General features: G+C 48.9%; 1 protein-coding gene across 3 annotated transcripts in view; it reads left to right on the plus strand.

Annotated features, from left to right (window-relative positions):
* The window catches only part of TMPRSS9 (transmembrane serine protease 9), a 23,345-nt gene that overhangs the window by 1,368 nt on the left and 1,183 nt on the right, over positions 1–20,794 (plus strand). Inside the window, exons 2-18 of one of the 3 annotated variants that reach the window (XM_031062217.1) lie at positions 4,963–5,115; positions 6,792–6,940; positions 8,681–8,808; positions 9,219–9,286; positions 9,716–9,894; positions 11,007–11,048; positions 12,009–12,180; positions 12,397–12,671; positions 12,849–12,985; positions 14,175–14,490; positions 15,305–15,476; positions 16,893–17,164; positions 17,832–17,968; positions 18,452–18,809; positions 18,898–19,014; positions 19,652–19,823; positions 20,135–20,400. In XM_031062217.1, coding sequence (XP_030918077.1) covers positions 6,820–6,940; positions 8,681–8,808; positions 9,219–9,286; positions 9,716–9,894; positions 11,007–11,048; positions 12,009–12,180; positions 12,397–12,671; positions 12,849–12,985; positions 14,175–14,490; positions 15,305–15,476; positions 16,893–17,164; positions 17,832–17,968; positions 18,452–18,809; positions 18,898–19,014; positions 19,652–19,823; positions 20,135–20,400 — 2,932 coding nt within the window. In that variant the 5' untranslated portion in view covers positions 4,963–5,115; positions 6,792–6,819. The remainder of the gene's footprint in view (positions 1–4,962; positions 5,116–6,791; positions 6,941–8,680; positions 8,809–9,218; positions 9,287–9,715; positions 9,895–11,006; positions 11,049–12,008; positions 12,181–12,396; positions 12,672–12,848; positions 12,986–14,174; positions 14,491–15,304; positions 15,477–16,892; positions 17,165–17,831; positions 17,969–18,451; positions 18,810–18,897; positions 19,015–19,651; positions 19,824–20,134; positions 20,401–20,794) is intronic. The other 2 variants (XM_031062218.1, XM_031062219.1) reach the window with 2 other exon arrangements.

Here is a 20,794-nt window from a genome sequence, read left to right on the forward strand (position 1 = left end):
TGAGCGAGGTGTTCTAATGGAGGCCCCTGTGAGCGAGGTGTGCTAATGGAGGTCCCTGTGAGCGAGGTGTGCTAATGGAGGCCCCTGTGAGCGAGGTGTGCGGAGGCAGGCCCCTGTGAGCGAGGTGTGCGGAGGCAGGCCCCTGTGAGCGAGGTGTGCGGAGGCAGGCCCCTGTGAGCGAGGTGTGCGGAGGCAGGCCCCTGTGAGCGAGGTGTGCGGAGGCAGGCCCCTGTGAGCGAGGTGTGCGGAGGCAGGCCCCTGTGAGCGAGGTGTGCTGAGGCAGGCCCCTGTGAGCGAGGTCCAGCCAGGCAGCACTGCCCAGAGCAGGTCCAGGACTGCAGCAGCCACTGTGTGCCCGCATCTTGTGGCCTCTGCCCAGTGTGGCCTCCCCAAGCAGGAGCGCTGCCCAAAGCTGGGCATGGTCACACCGCTGCCCAAAGCTGGGCACAGACACGCAGCTTCGGTGCTGGAAGTCAGCATGTGGCACTGTCCCATACTGATACACGGAGTTTCACTCTTATTGACTCAAGTGCTGAGAGTGCACTGCTTGACTGATACCGTTCATCACTTGCTGGTTTCTTTGTGTGAATTCTTCCTTTGAGGGAGCATGCGTTGCAGGTAACTGATTTCAGGGTAGCTTGGGGATTTCATATCTATGAACACTAATGCCTACCTGACAATCTGTAATAACAGCTGAAGCTAGGTAAAAATGTAATTTACACATTGCTTCTAATGTATGTAAGCTGGTAAGAAAGAATAAATGTGATTATTTACAAACTGAAGACCTCTGCTTTAGCCCCTGTTTCTCCAAGAGCCTCTGGTCCCAGTGTGTCCATCAGCATTGGGACCAAGATTTCTCCCACACCCTCTGCACTGGGCCGGCCAGTGTTCAAGGGAGGTGAGTGAATGTCAGTGGAGGAAATGCCATGAGTTAAGCATGTGAGTTTTTCTTGGCCATTCATGAGCTGAAAAGTATCAAATTATATAGTGCTCCTATTGTGGAAAGTAACAGACAAACATGGACTTCCTGGCTTACTGGATACTCCCTATGTGTATTCAGTATTTACTATCTTACTGAGTTTTCTAGCTAGCAGAGTTGGAGGGGTAAGGGGGGCAAGGTTGCCTTTATTTTATTGTGTAATCCACAAGTTTACACAAGTAAGCTTGTGTAAGTAAGCTACAAGTTTAAGAAGTAATTGCAGGTACAAATCTGCCCAGTACTTTGTTACCAGAGAGAGAGAGCTCAGGGTTGAGTGTCTCCAAGGTGGAAGTGATGTTAGAGTCTTTGTTACCTGTGACAATACGAGCACTGGAGAGCTCAGCTTGTCTGTCATGCCCCAGCTGAGACTGCTGAGCTGGCAGGCAGGGAGAGGATCTTCTTACTTGTAAATTGAGAGACATTTGTAGACCAAGAGGGACAATAAACAAGGCCAGCACAGTGTCATTTGGCTTGCTGGGGGCAGGACTACAGCTGAACCAGGTGCATCTCCACGAGTGCTGCAGGTGAACAGGGACTCAGGATCCTCAGTACTCTGAGTGGAAGGGGCTTTCAGATTTGCTCACTTGCATGATCTGGGAGCTTGCAGTGTCAGGGCTTTTCACTCACCTTAATAATAAGAGGTGTCCTCAACTCAATCTGCATTCTCTTAAGTGACAAGAGTTTCTTTCTGCTTGAAAGTAGGGTTTAGCCTTTTAAATGCAGCACAACCACTTCTAAATGTTAACCTGCAGAGAGGTGGGGACATGGATATGCTCTATACATCCATTACAGAAACTGGAGATGGGTTAAAGCAAAAGGATTAGAGAAATGCTGTGTTGGCTGGTCCAGGGAACCAGTGTTGTGGTAGGTGAAGCTCATGTCACACAAAAAAAAAGGCTATGTAGCCAAGCCTGTTTCTGCTGGTCATGGGAAGGTTTGCCTTTGATGCTGAGAGCTCTGTTCATCATAACCCATCTCTTATCTGACCAGCTGCTGCTGTCTCTGCATAGGCTTTTTTTCCATGACATAAGATCATCTCATCAGAAGGTTTAAGGGGAAATATATGGGCTCACCAGGAGGCAACAGTGTTGGGATAAATTCCCGCACTCCCTTCTCTGGAGCCCCACTCAGAGAGAGAGTGAGCCATAAGGATGAACTGGCACACAGTTCTTGCCATCTCCAGACTGACATAACCTCACACTGCGCCACTGCCCAATAGGTACTACTGGTTAGAAATCCACTCCCCTACAAAAGTATTGTACCATTCTCAGTACCTGCTGGCACAAGTTCTGAGCTTCATTTCAGTGCAACTAAATTCTCAGCTGTAAGGATAAAATCACTAGGCTTGACCCCATTTTAACAGAGATATTTCAGGTTGGCTGTTCCCACCACCTTGCTCTGCCAGCAGATCTGTTTTCACAGCCACATCTGTTATCTCCTGTGGTCGTGCTTCTCATCTCACAGCAAATGAGTGTCTTCTCTCCTGCTGAGGCTCAGGTTTGGTGTCATATATATGTCACCAAATGTTTATTGTTTTGGCAGCTGTGATTTTGGATGGTGAACCTACCAAGTGAGGCATATTGGAGTCTGCTTTCTGATTCTGGGGTACCTCCTTCTGGAGAGCTATCCTGCTTCTGCTGTTTTCCCCCTCTGAAATGCCACAAGTCTTAACTTGGTGATAAAATCAATAGTCCTTTCTTTACCTTTGGCCACAGACTCATTACTTGCTGAGGCTGCAGGCAGATCTGCTGCTGAGCTTGTGGTCTGCCTTGAGCAAGTGGCACGTTTTTCCTACTTGTGCCATCATTTTGCAAAGGCTCTGCCTGGTTTTACAGGATTTACAGGTCACAATGAGAGAGTTTTACAGCCCCTGTGTCTGAAGGCTCAGCAGACACCGTATTGCTGTGCTAAGAGCCACACTACCCCATTATGGGATGAAGCAAATATTCCATTAACACTTGGTTATTCAAATCGTTGCAGCATATTGGCTGCCCTTTATCATCACAGTACAAGAGAAACCAAGCATGCTAGAATATGCAGCACAAAGACCCCAGAGCAGCCCAGATTCACCATCAGGGGGGTTGTGTGGGGATGGGGCAGTGATTTTCTTACATTGTCCCTTGGGGGACATCAGGGTTTCCTTGCATTAGTTATCTGTAAATGAAGTTGACTTTTGAAAACATGGGTACCACTATTTCTTTCCTGTCTTTCTTTCCTCTGGCCAACAGTTCAGAGCAGGGCACCTCAGCTTGCATCCCTGTAGTCGAGGGCTGCTGGTAGGGGCTGGCAGACTGGGAATGGGAGAAGCTGGAGAAGAGCAGGAGGAAGCCTGGGGCAGTGCAGTGCAAGACAGGAGTGTAAACACTCCTGTTCTGATGGGAGAGAGACTGCAGAAGACTAAGAAGGCAGAAGAAAAGGCCTCAGGAGATGAAAACGTGAAGGCAAAGACACAGCAAGGTGAAGGAAGAGAAGTACCGAGCAGTGGAAGAAAGAAGGCCAGGGTATGTGGAGGTGAATGAAGAAAACCAGCCCTTTTGCTGGGCAGTACTCACCACTGTGCTTTAGAGTCAGGAGCTGTGGCATTTTGCAAGAAGACAGTTTCTACCTGGAAACAGGAGCCTGGAGACTGGGCCGGCCCTGCAGGTGTGGGTGGGATAACCTGAGCTGGAGAGGCACCTGCCACAGCGAGGCTGGGGCTGTGGCCAGGTACAGGCCAACAACCAGGGGGCCTCTCTTGGGGCCCTGCCTTGTCCCTCTGCTGCTCCTGCAGGGGATCTTCCCCCAACATGCACATGCATGTTCTCACACACACGCACACACACACATACACGTGAGGTCACACACACACTCATGTGCATGCATATACACACACACACACACATGAGGTCACACACTCACACACTCTCACACTCACACCCACGCTCTCACACACACACACAGCCGCACACACTGTCACACACACTCACACACACGTGCTACTTTTCCTCTTTGACAAGAAGAGTAGTGTTAGTGACTCTTTAGCTAATTGGGTAAAGGAATATTTTTACCATATCGCTTTATATTTTACAATTTCCCTACTTGAATTAGCTGAGAAATAAAAGCCATCTTCCAAGGAAATCCTATGGAGTGACTCAAGGCTGCCCTAGAGAAAAATTGAGACTTCTGTGGAGAAAACAAACCCTGGGCTGCCAAGCAGCAGCAGCAGAGCAGGGGTGGTGGCCGACTCGCAGCACTGTGGCAGATCCTCAAGGACAACCAGAGATGGTGACAGTCTGCAGGACAGCTCTTGCTGACTGTGCTGCACATCAGACATGCCTTCTCTGCTAAAACGTAACAGTGAAAAGACACCCCACTGGTGCAGGGACTCTCTTAGGTCAGAGTTCCCCACGCCCTGCTTACAAGGCCGTATTTTATAACAACTTACAATTTATAAGCTGACAAAAAAAACATAAATGTGCTTTTACTTCTCAGCATTCCTATTCGAAACTCAGAACTGTTAATCCTCTCCCAATTTCTGCCCCACTAACAAAATCTACTTTTTACTCCTCTGATTTTATGTCACTATTTTTCACTGGGTATAGTTTCTTGCCACAGATCTCCACTATGTATTTATAGATGATCCTTATTATCTTTCAGAAAAAAAAAATTGCAATCTCTATTTTGCTATTGCAAAATGGGCTTTCCATTTACAAATCCTTTTAATTCTTTTTTAACTCACACCACTGACAGCAAAAGAAAATAAACTTTCCTTATGCTAAAAGGGAGAACAAAGACAAGTTTTGATTGTTTTGGGAAGTAGAAAGTTTCTCTAAATAGTCTATTTTCCAGTTAAAATGCCTCTGCAATCACTAATGCAAACTTTTTTCTAGGGTTCCAAGTACCTTTTTTTGTAGTACGGTTTTTACATGCAACTAAGACTGTATTGTCAAAAAAAAAAAAAAAACAGAGCCAGTTTTGTCTGCAATTTTTATTTTTTTCCTCAGATGTATCTGTCCTACCTTTGAGGTCCATTGAAGTCCACTGTTGCACTGGTCAGCACACCTGAACTAGATTTCTGCGTGCCCACATTCAGCACACTGCAAGAGGGACAGTGACTCCAAAACCTACCGAAAGAGGGAAGGAGAGATTCCTCATCTGTATGTATTCAGGCCACAAGGACCACTGGAGAAAAGGTTCCTCCCCTTAGCCAGAGCTGAATTGTCAAACAGAGATATTGTTAGCAGAACCCGGGGGCCACAGTGCCGATCTCTGCCAGGCTCAGTTACACCTGAAAAAGAATATTTGGGTGTCTGCTAGAAAAGAAGAGGCATCTTGGACAGACTCTCCCTCCCTCTCCCCTTTCTCTGTCTGCTGCCTCACAAAGAAGTGACCTTCTAATATCTCTTATCTAGAAGCTTCTGTTTAAAGAGCTGCTGACGCCTCTTGGAAAACAGTGAAAAGCTCTTCTGAAACAGGGAGCTGCTTCTCCCTGTGTCCCTTCCTCCCCTCTTCCTTTCATTGCTGGATGCATTTACATTAGAAAAGGCTGTTCCTCTGCAGCTTCTCTGAAGTCCCAGTCTGATTTACAGTGGCAGGGAATCGCTGCTGTGGCAGCCCAACCTCTCCCAGCACAGAGCGGATAGGAATGTGACATGTGAGATGTCCCTCAGCAGGGCAGACTCAGGAGCTGAGGAGGGAAGAGCTGTGTGGGTTTTGTACTCTTGACGCCGTCGATATCAAGACAGAGTAAGTTTGAGAGGTGATTGTGCCTTGCCAAGGCTTTTCTGGTGTCTCCTGTAAATCTGAGTTTCCCAACAGTTAGAGGTTGAGTCCTCAAAAATCACTCTGCAGCTGAGGAGCTCTGGACCCTTAGCCAAGAGGAGTGGACTTCTGTGGATTTCCACTCTGATTTCACAAATTGTCTGAGACAACTTCAACCTGCCAGTTTGAACAGCAGCATTGTGCATCTTCTTCATGCCTATGAGGGAGAAATATTAATACAGTAATTTAATACATTTTAGGACCACAGGAAATCAGTGTCCCTCCTTGTCTTGTTGCAGATACTAACCTGTCTGAATGATGTAATAACTGTATATTACAGGCTGGTTTCATTCCTAGTAATACCCAATTGTTGATGATGTGCAAATAAAGGCCAAATATAATCTGGCTTGTACTAGAAAAACTGCAGAGGAAAAAAACTAAAAAACAGGAGAGATACTCTTTCTATTTTTGGCATTTTTGAATTCACACTTGGAGCAACATATCCCATCTGAGCATCTCCAGTGTGTGAAAAACATTGACATACTGAAACCAGTCAAGCAAAGGAAAACGTGGAGGCAGAAAAGGTGACATGAAGGGGCTTTGCTTCTGGTGCAGGACCACTTGGGGCAAAATACTGGAAGCACCACTGCTAATGCTGGCCACAGGGAAGGAGAATATGCTCATCAGGGTAGTAGCAAAGCTGTAAGCAAAGGACATATTAATTGGGAACTCTCAACTAAATGCTGTAAAGTGGGGGAGGAAAAAAATCACCCACTGTGATTTTATAATTCCTCCAGAATTCCTGCAAAAAATGTGGAATAGCATTGGGCTATATGAAACCTCACCCTGGAATCTGCCTCATGAACAACTACAGGGTGAGGTTTATTACTTAGAGAGTTTTAATCCATATAACATGCACCTTGGGGATACACATAGCCTAATGCCAAGACTTCCATAGCCAGGTAGGAATGGTCCAGCAGGAGCAGACAATGATGCTCCTGTGGTAACCTTAGCTGGCATGACAGATTTCATCCCAGTCTTGTCATTTTCCTCCTCTTCTTTTTAATCACAGAGCCCATCTGTAGAGCTGCTCAGAAAGCATGGACCAGACAAAGCCAGGGCAAGGCACCCAGAGGAGGAGACTGGGGGCCTGCTGGAAGGTAACTGCTGCTGCTGCCATGGCAGGCAGTGCAACAGCCCTCTGCCTGGGGATCCTGCTGGGTGAGTGTGCTGCCAGGTACATTCTTTCAGTTTATCACTCCAAAAGAGAAGTGGTCTGCACTGCTTATAGCAAAAATCCTCAAAATCCTCTTACTGAGATCAAAATGCAGACACCTTTCTGGACAATGTACAAGATCTACAAGGGCTGTAGTCAGCTCATGTTCTCAATATGTGACTTTGGAGCACTTTATCTTCAGTGTCTCATGATACATATGCTCTATTCCTTTTCTGCTTGACCAATCTGACGTCCTTCTATGACAAGATGACCTACCTAGTGAATGAGGGAAAGCGTCTGAATCTGGTCTACCTCAACTTCAGTAAAGCCTTTGACACCATTCTCCATAAACATTTTCTTGGAGAAGCTGGCTGCTTATGGCTTGGATGGGTGTGCTCTTTAACGGGTAAAAACTAGCAGGATGACCAGGCCCAGAGGGTGGGAGTGAATGGGGTCACATCCAGCTGGAGACAGGTGACCTGTGGTGATCCTCAGGGCCATTTTGAAGCCAGCCCTGTTAAGTATCTTCATCAGTGGGGAGGGAGGGCATCCTCAGTCAGTTCACAGACAACCCAAGCTGGGTGGGATGTTGATCTGCTGAAGTAATAGTGTGGCCATCAGGATCAGGGCAGTGACTGTCCCTCTGTGCTGGGCACTGGTGAGGCCCCATCTCAAATCCAGGGTTCAGTTTTAAAACATCTCATGACAAGAAAGACATTGAGGGGCTGGAGCATGTCCAGAGAAGAGAACAGAGCTGGGGAAGGGGCTGGAGCTCCAGAAGCAACTGAAGGAGCTTGAGGGGCTCTGTCTGGAGAAAAGGAGGCTCAGGAGGGACCTTTTGGCTCTGCACAACTCCTGACAGGAGGGTGCAGCCTGGTGGGGTTTGGGCTCTGTTCCCAGGGAACAAGGACAGAAAATAGGAAAAGGCCTCAAGGTGGCCCAGGGGAGTTTAAGATTGGACATAGGGAAAATTTGTTCACTGAATGGGCTGTCCAGACCTGCCACAGGTTGCCCAGAGCAGTGGTGGAATCCCCATCCATGTAGATGTGGCAATAGGGGACATGGTGGCCTTGGCAGTGCTCTTGAAATGATTGGACTCAGTGATCTCAGAGGCCCTTTCTAACCTAAACAATTCCATGATTCTATGATTCTGTCCTGTAATCTCTCTCTTGACTTTGAAATTTCTTGTCTCTGTACCTTGCTGCCTCTGCCATTTCCTATCATGACCACTTGCAGCCCCTGAGCGCTGCCTGTTTTACCGTCCCACTCCAGAGCATGGCCACCATCTCCCTCCCTCTTCCACCTCTCTCCTGCTGCTTCTGCTGCCCCATGGCCACCTCAGGCCAGCACCCTAGTGAGGACCCCAGCATGACATGACTGACACATGCCACCTGTACAGTCACAATTTCTGAGGTGGCTTCAGTACCCAGCAGAACCTTCCCGAGGCTGTTCCTGCAAGGATAGGGCCAATCTCAGGTTGCCAGGCTGTACCCATCTGTTCATGAATTTCTGTCTCAGGCTTGACAAAAATCCACTGTTTTCAAGTTCAAACAAGTTCAGTACAAAATACTATTCCTGCACATGCACAGGGTACCCCAGTCCAGTTATGGGGCACCCCAGACGCCACTGGGATGCTCAGGGATAGTCAAGCTGCTAAAAACAGGGAGTTTGAAGGGCATGATGATATTCATGTTGTAAAGCTGTGAGGAAAGCTGCCTCTGACAGACACCTTCCCTTTCTGGCAGCCTGCCATTCCACAGGAGAGGCCAGCTTTGAGCACACAGTGGAGCTGCAAGGAATCCTGTTCAATAGCAGCTTACAGACAGAGAACTCAGACTACTACAGGGTGCTGACACCTGCTCTTGAGAGGCTGGTGAGTTATCTAGGCCTTCTGGGAAAACACTTGTGAAATACTGTGGTGGTAGCACCAGCAGAATCTCTAAGCCAAGGGCAGGAGGAAAACTAGGACTTCTTAAACATCAGCAGGGTACACTGTGGTGCTGAATTACACTTTGAGAGGCCCTGTCAAGGCCCTGAGAGACATTCATGGAGTGGGAAATGTGTGTTCAGGCCTATTCCTTACATAAAAAAAAGATGTACTCCCTCATGCCCTAAAAGCCAGGGTGGGAAAAAGTTTACATATGAGCTGGACATGGGTGCTTCTGCTAATAGAGCAAGAGACCATGCACCAACAGCTCCACATTCCAGCAAAATCCCAGGCATCATCTATTCCCATCTCCTTGGGGTCCAGTAAATGTGTGACCATCACTCTTTGCTTTGCAGTTTCTGTCCAGTCTCCAGGACTCCCAGCTGAACTGGACTTGCACTGGTTGCACCATCCTGGGCTACAGGTGAGTGTAGGCAGCTATCTCTGCAGACCCTACAGCTCATGTTTCAGAGAATTCTGACAAGCCTCACCAAGAAGGTGAACTCATACCTGTGCTCTTGTTCAAAGCTAGTACAAAGAGAAACTGGTTTTTGGTCAAGGCTGAATTTTCATCTGGGATTGCAAGAATGTTCTGGATTTTTAAATTTCAAAATGCAGTCAGAAAGGCAGAGGAAAAGAATTTTGTTTAATCACAGCTTTGGGCCAAAGGAAAAAAAATTCAAATGATCACGTCAACCCAGAGCACATCTCCAGAGAAACCTTAAATTGTTAAGAATCAAAATATTAAGAATAAGATTTGTTTCCTTTGAGTTCCCTGTAGACAGCTAGCACAGGAACCTGACCCTTGTACTGACCATGAAGCCAAGGTCGCCCTTAATTCTCTGTCTCTCAGTAGGAATGGAAACTCCAGTGTGATCGTCCATTTCCGCCTCCTCTTCACCCCCCAGGATTCCCAACCTCTGAACTCTACCTTGGAGGAGGAAGCTTTCAGGCATGGGCTGGCAGCTGCCCTGCATAAGCAGGGTTTCTCCCTGGCTGCCTATGGGACCATCTCCTCAGCCTCTCTCACAGGTATGGCCCTGCTGCCCCTGCTGGGCAGGCAGAGCAGGGTGCCCTGTGCTGGGGCTGCTGGCACCCAGGGGCACACAGCTAAGCCACTGTGAGTCAGCCAAACTGCTGCAGGGTTTTAGCTCTGAATGTCCAGTCAAGGCTTCGTGCCCAGCAGCAGTGTTAGAAATTGGGGTGCTGGCAGGCACCCAGCAAACTGATAAAATGATCTGCCTGGCTCCCAGCTGCTCCAGCTTCACCAGACAGCAGCAGAAACCAGCCTAGATCTTGTCAGCTAAAGAGACATTTGTGGAGTCCCCAGATACCTCTCCAACACTAATGCTGTCCAGCTGCTCTGCACTGCAAGAGCAGGTTGAGGGACCCACAGCAAGGACAGAACCTAAACCATAAATTGCAACTGCTTTGGCTTTCCTTGCAGCACCTGAAATCAGTCTGAGGGATAGGGAATGAAGCTCCAGGAGGTTAATGGCTGGGTTGTCTGTACTCACCTGTGCACAGCAACCCTTAGGCAGACCTCAGAGTTGTAGCAATAACTACAGCTCAGGTTGCTATTTCTCATAGTTGAATTACTCTCTGAAACCACCTGACAAGAAATTCGCCTTTCTTTCTGTGACTGTGGAGTTGCATGTGACTGTAGGACTCCAGGTCCAGCCAATTAAAAAAAAAACCCATGAGCCTGGGAAACAAGAAGGTATGGGCTCCTCTGTAGCTCCCTCTGCACCCTCTGCCAGAATGGGCAGGATCTGTGGATCTCTGGGGGCCTTGTGCTGCCCAAATGGAAGGTGCTGGGAGTCCCCTTGGCTTTAGGCAAACAGCTTTGCATAGCTTCAGCCCCAGTCTGCTCCTAAGAGGCAGCTCACTTCCACAGCTTTTAGGAATTTGTCTCTGCACGTGGAGTCATCCCAAAGCCTGCAGGGCACTAGGGAGCTGTGCCTCCCCTGCTCTGTGGACCTGGGCCCTGCCTCACACTGGCCACAGGTGGGCACAGAGATCACCAAGCAGGAAAGGAAGATGGAGCAAAGGCCGTGGCAGCCCCAGCCCAAGAACACAGCTGCAGGACCTGAGGCTGGGCTGCCCTGCCCTTGCTGATCCTGATTCCTTCCTCTTTGTCCCAGGTCCCAACAAGGTTTCTTCCCACAGACCTGGACTGAAATCAGGTAAGAGCCAGGCAGCAGGAAGAATCACCTGCACTCTGCAGCCTCCTCCTCTTCTTCCTCACCAGCAGCCTGGATACAGATACAGGCTTGGGCCCCATCTTGTTCATAGCCTGGTGGCCCAGGGGCCTGCAAGCTCAAAACCAGCTGCTGCTCTGCTCCCAGCACCATCCCATAGGGACCTTGGGGGATACAGTGGTGGTTGCCCCTGGGGAAGGCAGGGGATAGTTGCTGCGTGGACTGCAGAAGACATGAGTAACTCAAGCCTTGCTGTCCCCAGGGAGCTGCCCTTGGGACACAGGCTTGCTCCAACATCCAGTATGTGAAAAGAAAGCCCTGAATGTGACAGCCAAACAGGCTGTGCTGATGCCTCTGATGGAAGGGGCTGTGCTGAATCTCCCACAGCAGGTCTCCTGGCCATAGAATCCAGCCACAACCCACTGTTGGCAGACCTTGACAGGTGGGACACCAGTGGCTCTTAGGCACTGAAAACAGCCAAGGACATGCCATGACTTTTCAAGGCAATAGTAAATGGCTGCATCGGGATGAGGGACACTGTGCCCTGGAAACACCTTGGTCCCATCAGCTGTGATGGGTTGTGGTGACAAGGTCCACCTTACTGGTGGGCTGGCACAATGGACAAGAGCCACATGCCCATGAGCTGCTGGAACCTTATCACAAGGCAGTAGCTAAGCTCATCAAACTAGTCAGGACACTGCTCTACAGTTTCTTGCTCTAGAAGAGTTTCAGGGAAGATGCTGTGATGGCCTAGTGCTTTGCAGTGCTCTTCCCAAGCCTGCAGGGTAAAGGCTGCTTGGTGACATCCCAAGTACCACCCTGCTGCTTGAGCATATGCCAGCAGCACACACAAAGCTGAAGCAGCTTTTCCCACTTGCCCCCAGGAGTGCGTTGCTGGGGTGCAGTAGCAGGATCCTGAGGCACTGAGTTTCTCCTCCCTTTCAGACTGTGGGAGTCGTCCTGCCATGCAGACTGCCAGCAGGATAGTCGGAGGCTCAGAGGCATCCAGAGGGGAGTTCCCATGGCAAGTCAGCCTTCGAGAGAACAATGAGCACTTCTGCGGTGCTGCAATCCTCACAGAGAAGTGGCTGGTGTCTGCTGCTCACTGCTTTACTGAGTAAGTTTCAGTCACACCACTTTCCACCCTCCATCCCTGTTCCAAAAGCTGCCATATCTGCTCAAGCTCCCACTGCACCTCTCTGCCCCACCACGGGGAGAATGAGGAGTTTCCATCACTCCTGGACTGGGTGGCAGGATGGGCAGTAGGCAGCTTGGGTTTGCAGGACAGTGTTGTGGCTGCAGGTTCACATGGCTCCCACTGTCTCTCCTCTAGGTTTCAGGACCCAGCCATGTGGGCAGCTTACACAGGGACCACTTCCCTCAGAGGCTCAGATGGCAGTGCAGTGAAAATGGACATTTCACAGATCATCCCACACCCCTCTTACAATGCTGACACAGCTGACTATGATGTGGCCGTGCTGGAGCTGAAGAGACCTGTGACCTTCACTAAGTACATCCAGCCCGTGTGCCTGCCAGATGCTGGCCATCACTTCCCCACCAGCAAGAAGTGCCTTATCTCTGGCTGGGGCTACCTCAAGGAGGATTTCTGTAAGCAAAGCATGGCAGGCAGCAGAGGAGATGTGGTGGGGTGTGAGTGGGGCAGAAGGCATCAGGGGAAGGGAACTCAGACCTTGCACTGGCCAGCTGAGGTGGGCTGTACCCTGAGCTGCTGATCCTGTGCAGGGCTTCCTGCACTGAGCTCACAACTGTGTCTTTCTCATTCAGTGGTGAAACCGGAGTTCCTGCAGAAAGCAACAGTGGAGCTCCTAGACCAGAACCTATGTTCCAGTCTCTACAGCCATGTCCTCACAGACAGGATGATGTGTGCTGGCTACCTGGAGGGGAAGGTTGACTCCTGTCAGGTAAGCTTTGCCCAGAGAAGATGGCACACCTGCCTGCATAAAGCTTTTTCCTCCCAGCATGCATCAAGTGACACTTCAAGAAGCAGAACTGACACTATGGTCACTGTTTCCCACTGAGGTTTGAGGCCCTGCCTTGGACCCAAGCACAGATCAGTGACTGCAGAAGACACAAATGAGGATATGTTCTTTACTGCTTAGAGCAGGGTACTGTTATTTAAGGGGCTCTTTCAGTTAATTAACTACTTTTCTCGTCTTCCTGAACTGTCATCAGGGCTGGCTCCTGGCTCTACCAATATTCCACACAGGTCTTCAGATAAAAATCCAGATGGGCAAAGGGCAGCAGTGGAAACTAAAACATACACAACAGTTTTTGGTGAACAACAGAGTGGTTTTTTAGTTTTTTCCATCCTGAAACTGCAAGTGGTGAGCTGGAGACAGGCCTACCTTTGATAGTATGGAGAGAGAAGAACTGTGATGCCAGAGGAGGACTGTGATTTCCAGGTCTGTCTCTGTGGCTTGGCAGGAACGTTCAAACCAACAGAAACCAGCTAAACAAATCTGCACTTTTCTGGTGGTAGTGCTTCATATTTCTGCACCAAATACAGCACAAACACCAGAGAAGGGGCCAAGAATTGAAGATTCAAAGTTGGGTGATGAACATGATCCATCTGGTTATTAATTACTGATCTAGAGCAATCTCATCCCCAGAAGGCATTACCAACTTCACAGACACCACATGTCCATCAGTGATAGTCACAGGGCCCCACAAGAACCAAGAACTGAACCACTTCTGGCATCAAGAAAACCTGATGCAAACATTAATGTGGTCTCCCTGGGTTGTGTATCAGCCAATGAACACCCATCATCTGGTTGTGTATGGGCTGCTAGGATTAACCTTTATGAGGTTTAACAAATTATTAAAGCAGCAGAAATGCTTAATCCTAGATTTTACAGATTGTGTCCTTTGTTCTTCTGGCATATAAAGGGCACGAGGCTTCTGTGTAATAGCAGGACAGCATGCCCACATGGAGGAACACCCAAAGGCCAGCACCCAGATGCTTCACTCATCACTAGGCTGGAGCAAATGTAAAGGGACAGAGAGACTCCAGCTGGTAGAGGGAGGGTGAGGGTGGCCAGGACAAATTCAGTGCATCCCCAGGGAGAGCTCACCATCTGCTTTCTCTTGCAGGGTGACTCTGGTGGGCCTCTGGTTTGCCAAGAACCATCTGGCAGGTTTTTTCTGGCGGGAATTGTGAGTTGGGGTATTGGATGTGCTGAAGCCAGGCGGCCTGGGGTTTACACACGTGTTACCAAACTCAGAGACTGGATCTTGGATGCTATTTCTGCCTTCCCTACCTCCATAGCCCATACTGTTCCTCCAGTGCACTTCAGGACTAACAGTAACATGGTCAGTGCTGAAGAGGTCAACACCACCACTGGAGCAACCCCAACCACCTTACCAGCCCCAGCTGCCAGCAGGCCAGGGGCTGCAGCAGGACCACAAGGTATGAGCACCCACAGTGGGTGCACCTTGGCAGGCAGAGTGGCAGGTATAGGTCCAAACATCAGGTTCATTCCTCCACTAACCTAAGCTGACCTCTTGTAAGGTGAGCCACACAACTTTGCCAAAGTGCTACAGTACAAAGACACTATATGGCTGCCCTAGCTCAGTCCAGAGTAACCTGGCAAAGTCACTCAGTACTACTGCAGTTCCATGCGCTCCTTTGCTTTTATGACTGTGTAATCTTGCTGTGTAACTGATCTGCTCTGGCAGGCCCAGAACAGGTCACTAAGGCACAGCAGCATCTGACAGTATTTAATCTGTTGATCACTTACTTTTGCTTGCCACCTAAGGAGCTCCCAACAGTTCAAAACTGATAGCTGTCCCTTCACAGCAGCCATTCTCCCTGAAGGGAAGGAGGGCAAGTGTCTGTAGGATGACCTGTCCACTCTAAGGAGTGCTCCCAGCAGCTTTGCAAGGAGAAACAAATGAAGGGTATTTTTCTAAATCTAGAATAATATTTTATCTGGAATGGCAAGGCTAAAAGGCGTGGAGCTACTCATTACTCTGCCTTCAAGAAAGGCCCGGGATTCACAACTTGCCGAGAGCAAGATGCAGAACAGCATTTTGTGTGAAAGTCCAGCTGTACATGGCCACCATCAGGCACTGCCACTATCAGCCAGCAGGGCTTGGGTAGATAGCTCACACCTCAGGCCTAACCTATCCCTGCTAAGCCTTACTGGTTAGAGAGAGTGAAGTCTTTCCTTGCTTATCTTCTGCTAGGAATACTCACAAGTCATGCTTTGACTTTTGTTCAGAGTGTGGAGGACGACCTGGGTTCTCTAAACCCAGCAAGATTGTGGGAGGAACAGATGCTTCCAGAGGAGAGATCCCTTGGCAAGTCAGCCTGAAAGAAGACTCCAGACATTTCTGTGGAGCCACCATCATTGGGGACCGCTGGCTGCTGTCAGCAGCTCACTGCTTCAATGAGTAAGAGCCCATCCCTGTCTCTGCTCCAGCTCACCTGCCCACTGGCACAGAGCTGCGCAGCCAAATCCACAGTGTGGCACTGGGGTCAAGAAATGGAAATCAAGAACACATGTTGGACATTAATTTTTGCTATAGCTAGACATTCATAGCAAAAAGGAGTTTGTGGGGAGGTTGGAATGAGGCAGAGAAAGGTTAAAGCAGCCTGATCAGGGAGAAAGGACAACATATCTAAGAGAGGTGGAAGAAAGTGCCACAAGAGAGTTTCTTTAATAAACTTAACCTTAAAAAATTGTCTGTAATATGTGAAATAGAGACACATGGTTAGCTGGTAAAGGGAAAATGGTCAGTTCAATCCTGCATAGTTCTGTTAAACTGCAAGAACCCAAGCCTAGGTTTATAAGTAGCCTAAAGAAGTGCGTAGCAAGAAGATAATTCTTGTCAAGAATAAATTCCTGAAAGCAGAAAAGGTGGGTTACTAATTCTGAAGGATTTTAAGACAACCTCATGCATTAACCAGCTGGGCAATAAAGGAGCAAGTGAAATGCAATGTAGGCAGGTGTGAAATGAGGTACACAGCAAAACCAGTAGTGCTGTCTGTGAATGAGGATGAGCCTCCATCAGCTATTGCAGTTCAAAACAAGAGGTCAGAAACATGTGGATATTGCCCTGACAGCAGCAGTCCTGTGGCAGGGGCAGTTAATGAGCACAGGAATGCTGTAAAAAATATGGGAGATGAGTGGGATGTTGCTGGTAATGCACAGCACACCAAGTGCTCCAACATCACACGGAGGGCAAGAGTAATACCGTGTGCATGTGTTCACAAGGCTCAGGGATGAGCAGAGTTTGAAGCAGCATCATAACAAGCACAACAAAATAGATCAGACTAGACCTGGGAAAAAAAAAACAACTAATGGGAAGGCAGTGTTTGATGGGACTGTACAATAATGAAGGGTACAAGTGTTTAGGGAATGCCTTTTGACTGTCTTTTTAAGATACCAAATATTCACCAAGAGCAGGTGGAAAACAATCAAAAGGAAGCAGTTTTTCTAATAAATGTCATTAAGCTGAATATTAAAAATCCACCTGGGCTTAAAAAAAAGAATAAAACACAACTTTAGAAAAATCCAAATAAAACCAAAAAATCCAGCAAGACCTACTGAACAGAGAGACACTGTGTGCCAGAATACTCCTGAAATCACAAATTTCTGAAGGTGAAGAGAGGATTATTATTACATGTTTATTTGCTCTTCAGGTAATATCCAACAGGTGCCACTGCTGGAAACAGTTCTTTGGGCGTGACTTATTAGGGCTGCTCTGCTGCATGCTGATCCTGTACAGCTGTCTGTAATTTCAATGTCAGAATTCATGCCAGGGATAAGTGTGTGAGTATGCCCATTTAGGTTTGTGTATTTGCAGGACAATGCCAGAAGAGATTGAAGCCTATGTGGGAACAACATCAATAAATGGAACAGACGAGAATGCAGTGAAAGTCAATGTAACAAGAGTGATCCCACATCCCCTCTTCAACCCCATGATTCTGGACTTTGATGTGGCTGTACTTGAACTGGCAAGACCTCTTGTCTTCAACAAATACATACAGCCTGTTTGCCTCCCACTTGCCATGCAGAAGTTTCCTGTTGGCAAGAAATGCCTCATTTCTGGATGGGGTGACCTCCAGGAAGGGAATGGTAAGCAGTAATGCATTACCTGCTGATTTGCCTTGGAGCAGTGATACCCTGAGCAGCAAAGCCTGTGCCCAATCCACATTCCTGGGAATGTATAGGATAGGGGTCAGTAACAGGGACAGTCAGGAACTGACAGAAACACAAGAATAAGCAAGAATAAAGGCACACAGAGCACTACCTTAAGCCACAGTTACCTAGGAGAGGCAGCTTGGTGGGAACCAGGAGAAACCTGCCGGACTGCCCTCAGTAGTTCTACTGTGCTAAACAAGTGTCAGGCACTTGCCTCAGAGCCTGCTGCAGCTCTGGCAGGATGGTATGTCAGCCACTCAGTCACAGAGGTGTTCCAAGCAATGAGCATAAGCAAAGATCCCACTATAGGGAGAAAGCCTGAGAGTGGCACATGTGCTACCAAAGAAGTCCAGCTGACAAGAAGCCCACAAACTCTGAGGAGCATGGGACACAAACTGTGCAGAATCCTTAGCACAGACATGAAACTGCACCCTGGGGTGAGCCACAAGCTTCAGGGCTGCAGAGAAAACAGGTTTTATAGGACTAAATTCTCATGTGGGATTAGAGCCTGTTTTCCCAAAATTTGTGTTGAGTCAGTCTAAAAGCCATTAGCTAGCTCTTGCCCTCTGCTCCACTCACTAATTCTGTGGTTTTCATGCAGACACCAAGCCCGAGATCCTGCAGAAAGCCTCTGTGGGCATCATAGAACAGAACACCTGCAACTTCCTCTACAACTTCTCCCTCACTGACCGAATGATCTGTGCTGGCTTCATGGAGGGGATGGTAGACTCATGCCAGGTAAAAGTGTGGGATTTCTCTACTCTGTAGATTGTTCTAGAAAGCTGGGCTAACTCTGCTTTCAGCAGATCCTTGTGAAATATTTACTGAGCTGCTGTAATCCAGCTATGAGCACAAAAAAACCCCAGCCGACTTCTTTGGAGATTTAGGAAAGCAAATAAAACTGCACCAAGTTGAGAATTACTTAAACCAACATCCCACCACTCTGCCTGGCCAGACAAATCCCGGATGATGCAGGTCTCCTCCTATGGCAGTGAGTCAGTGGCAGTTGGTGGCAGCTGTGGAAAGGTGCTGACAGGAGCCAGGTTGAGTCACTGACCCCAACTTCAATTTCTCCACACTCATGCCCTGCATACACACTGCATGACAGCAGACAGGCCCACAAGGCTGGAGGAAGAAGAGTTGAGGGTAGTTAAGTTTTTCTGGTGTGTCTGAGGGCAGACCTGATTGGACTGAGCAGCCATTGCTTTGCTTCTTCTGCAGGGAGATTCAGGTGGGCCCTTGGCCTGTGAGGTGACTCCAGGAGTGTTTTACCTTGCTGGCATAGTGAGCTGGGGATTTGGTTGTGCCCAGGCTATGAGACCTGGTGTGTACTCCAGAATTACCAAACTCACAGACTGGATCCTGGACATCATCTCCCAGTTGCCCAGTGGTGGCACAAGCATCCCTTCCAGTTCAGCCATCCCTACAACTTCTAGCACAGCCATTTTTATCCAGCCCAGCACAATGGCTGCAGGTCCAGCCAGCAGAACCACCCTGCAGACAAAGATGAGTACAACCATGAGCGAAACTTCTACAGCTCTGAGAACAACTGAGACTGCCAAGCCTACCCAAACCCCAGGTAAAACTGATAACCAATGCATTGACATGTTGGCAGGAGGCCTCCAGCATAGAGGGTACTGAGCAGGATATGGGTTATTGCCTTCTAGTGGTGCCTTGTACCAGCCTCACTTTCAAGTGTTCCAGCAAGGTGTGTATTGGAAAAGAAAATCCTGAATGTGATGGTGTTGTGGACTGCAGCAATGGCTTCGATGAGCGCAACTGTGGTGAGTTCTCCTCTGTAGCCTGTGGCTGCTGCCAGCTGTGCTCTACATGACCTGGACTCACAGTGGTACCCACCATATTAACACTGGCTGTCTTGGGCCAAGACACTGGGGTCCTAGGCCAGTCCACTGTGGTCCAGATTGTACTTGCTCTGCCAGAGCCTAAAACAAGATAAAGCTGGATGAGCTGGATCCAAATTTACTCCCAGAAAGTGCAGCCTCTTCTACTCTGCTACAGACATTAGAACCCATTTCCCAGCACACAGGCCTTTTGGCCAGTCAGTCTGGTAGCACAAGGTGGCAAGACAGGTTTGCACATGGCAGCCCAGAAAGTGTTGGCGTCCCTGGGACTGCACTTTGGGCTGCACATTCCTTGCTGTTTTATAGCTGAGCCAGGCCATCCAAATACCTGCTCCTCACATACCACATCCCTGGAAGGTGTGATCTGTGATAACAAGTCTGCAAAATACACCCTGTCCATCAAGCCTTGCCTCAGCTGGGTGAACTGAATTCGTCACATCCTACTGTCTTGTACATGCTCCCCCAGAAGGCTGTCCCACAGCACAGGCTATGGAAGGCAGGAAGTAATTCCTTCCATTTATGGTTATTTAAAACCATGGTGCTTCTTCCTGTGTTCCAGACTGTGGCTCAACAACAGCTCTGGCCTTTAGCAAGATTGTGGGTGGCAGCAGCGCGGCTCGAGGAGAATGGCCCTGGCAAGTCAGTCTCTGGCTTCGGCGGAAGGAGCACAAGTGTGGGGCTGTCCTTATTGCTGACCGGTGGCTGCTCTCTGCAGCTCACTGCTTTGACATGTAAGTCTGAGATAAGCTAGTTAAGTCAGCTGGCTCTTGCCTCAGTCCCATCAGCCAACCTGCCCTTCCCCTCCGTTGTGGTCCAGCACCTGGCTGGATGCTCTGCCCCACAGGAAGCACACACCACCTATCAGAGAAATGCCCCTAGAGGTAAGTGTGAAAAGGAATGGGTGGAACAAAGCCTGAGTACACCCACTGGTTCTAGAGACAGGGGTCCTGACCTCCTAAGGTGTGGCCAGCCCCACAAGTGGAGGGATGGCCCACCTTGTGAGGCTATGCTCCTAACAGCCAGGTTTGCTGTCTTTCTGCAGTTACAGTGACCCCAAAATGTGGGTGGCCTATCTAGGAACACCCTTCCTGAGTGGCATCGATGGCAAAATGGAGAAAATATTTCGTATCTACAAACACCCTTTTTACAACGTCTACAGCCTAGACTATGATGTGGCACTACTGGAGCTGAGCACACCTGTCACGTTCAGCAGCACCATCAGACCTATATGTCTCCCAGACAATTCTCACATCTTCCATGAAGGGGCCAGATGCTTCATCACAGGCTGGGGTTCCACAAAGGAAGGAGGTACTGGATAAAGAGGGCCCTCCCACAACCATGATGGCCAAGCTCAGTGCTTGGCCACCTACACTGCAACACTGCAAGCCCAAACATCTAAGTTCCCACACCGCTGCCCCAAGCACACCCATCCTAGGCCATATGCTGCAGAGGATACCAAGCTGGGCAAGGCCTGGTGTCACCATCATCTCCTCCCCAGCTACCATGCACACTACTCCATTTTATCACACCTCTTTCCTCTTGAAGCTTTCCCAAGCTTTCTACATGCCAGCCACTGTGCTCTCCACCCCCACAGCAGCTGCTCCAGCTGTGCTTCTTCAGTACAAGAACCACCCCAATACCAAATTGGACCACTCCAATTTGTGTCTGGTCAGCCAAGCTGCCTGACAAATGACACACCCAA

The sequence above is a fragment of the Geospiza fortis genome, unplaced genomic scaffold (genome assembly GCF_000277835.1).
Source record: "Geospiza fortis unplaced genomic scaffold, GeoFor_1.0 scaffold254, whole genome shotgun sequence".
NCBI lineage: Eukaryota > Metazoa > Chordata > Aves > Passeriformes > Thraupidae > Geospiza > Geospiza fortis.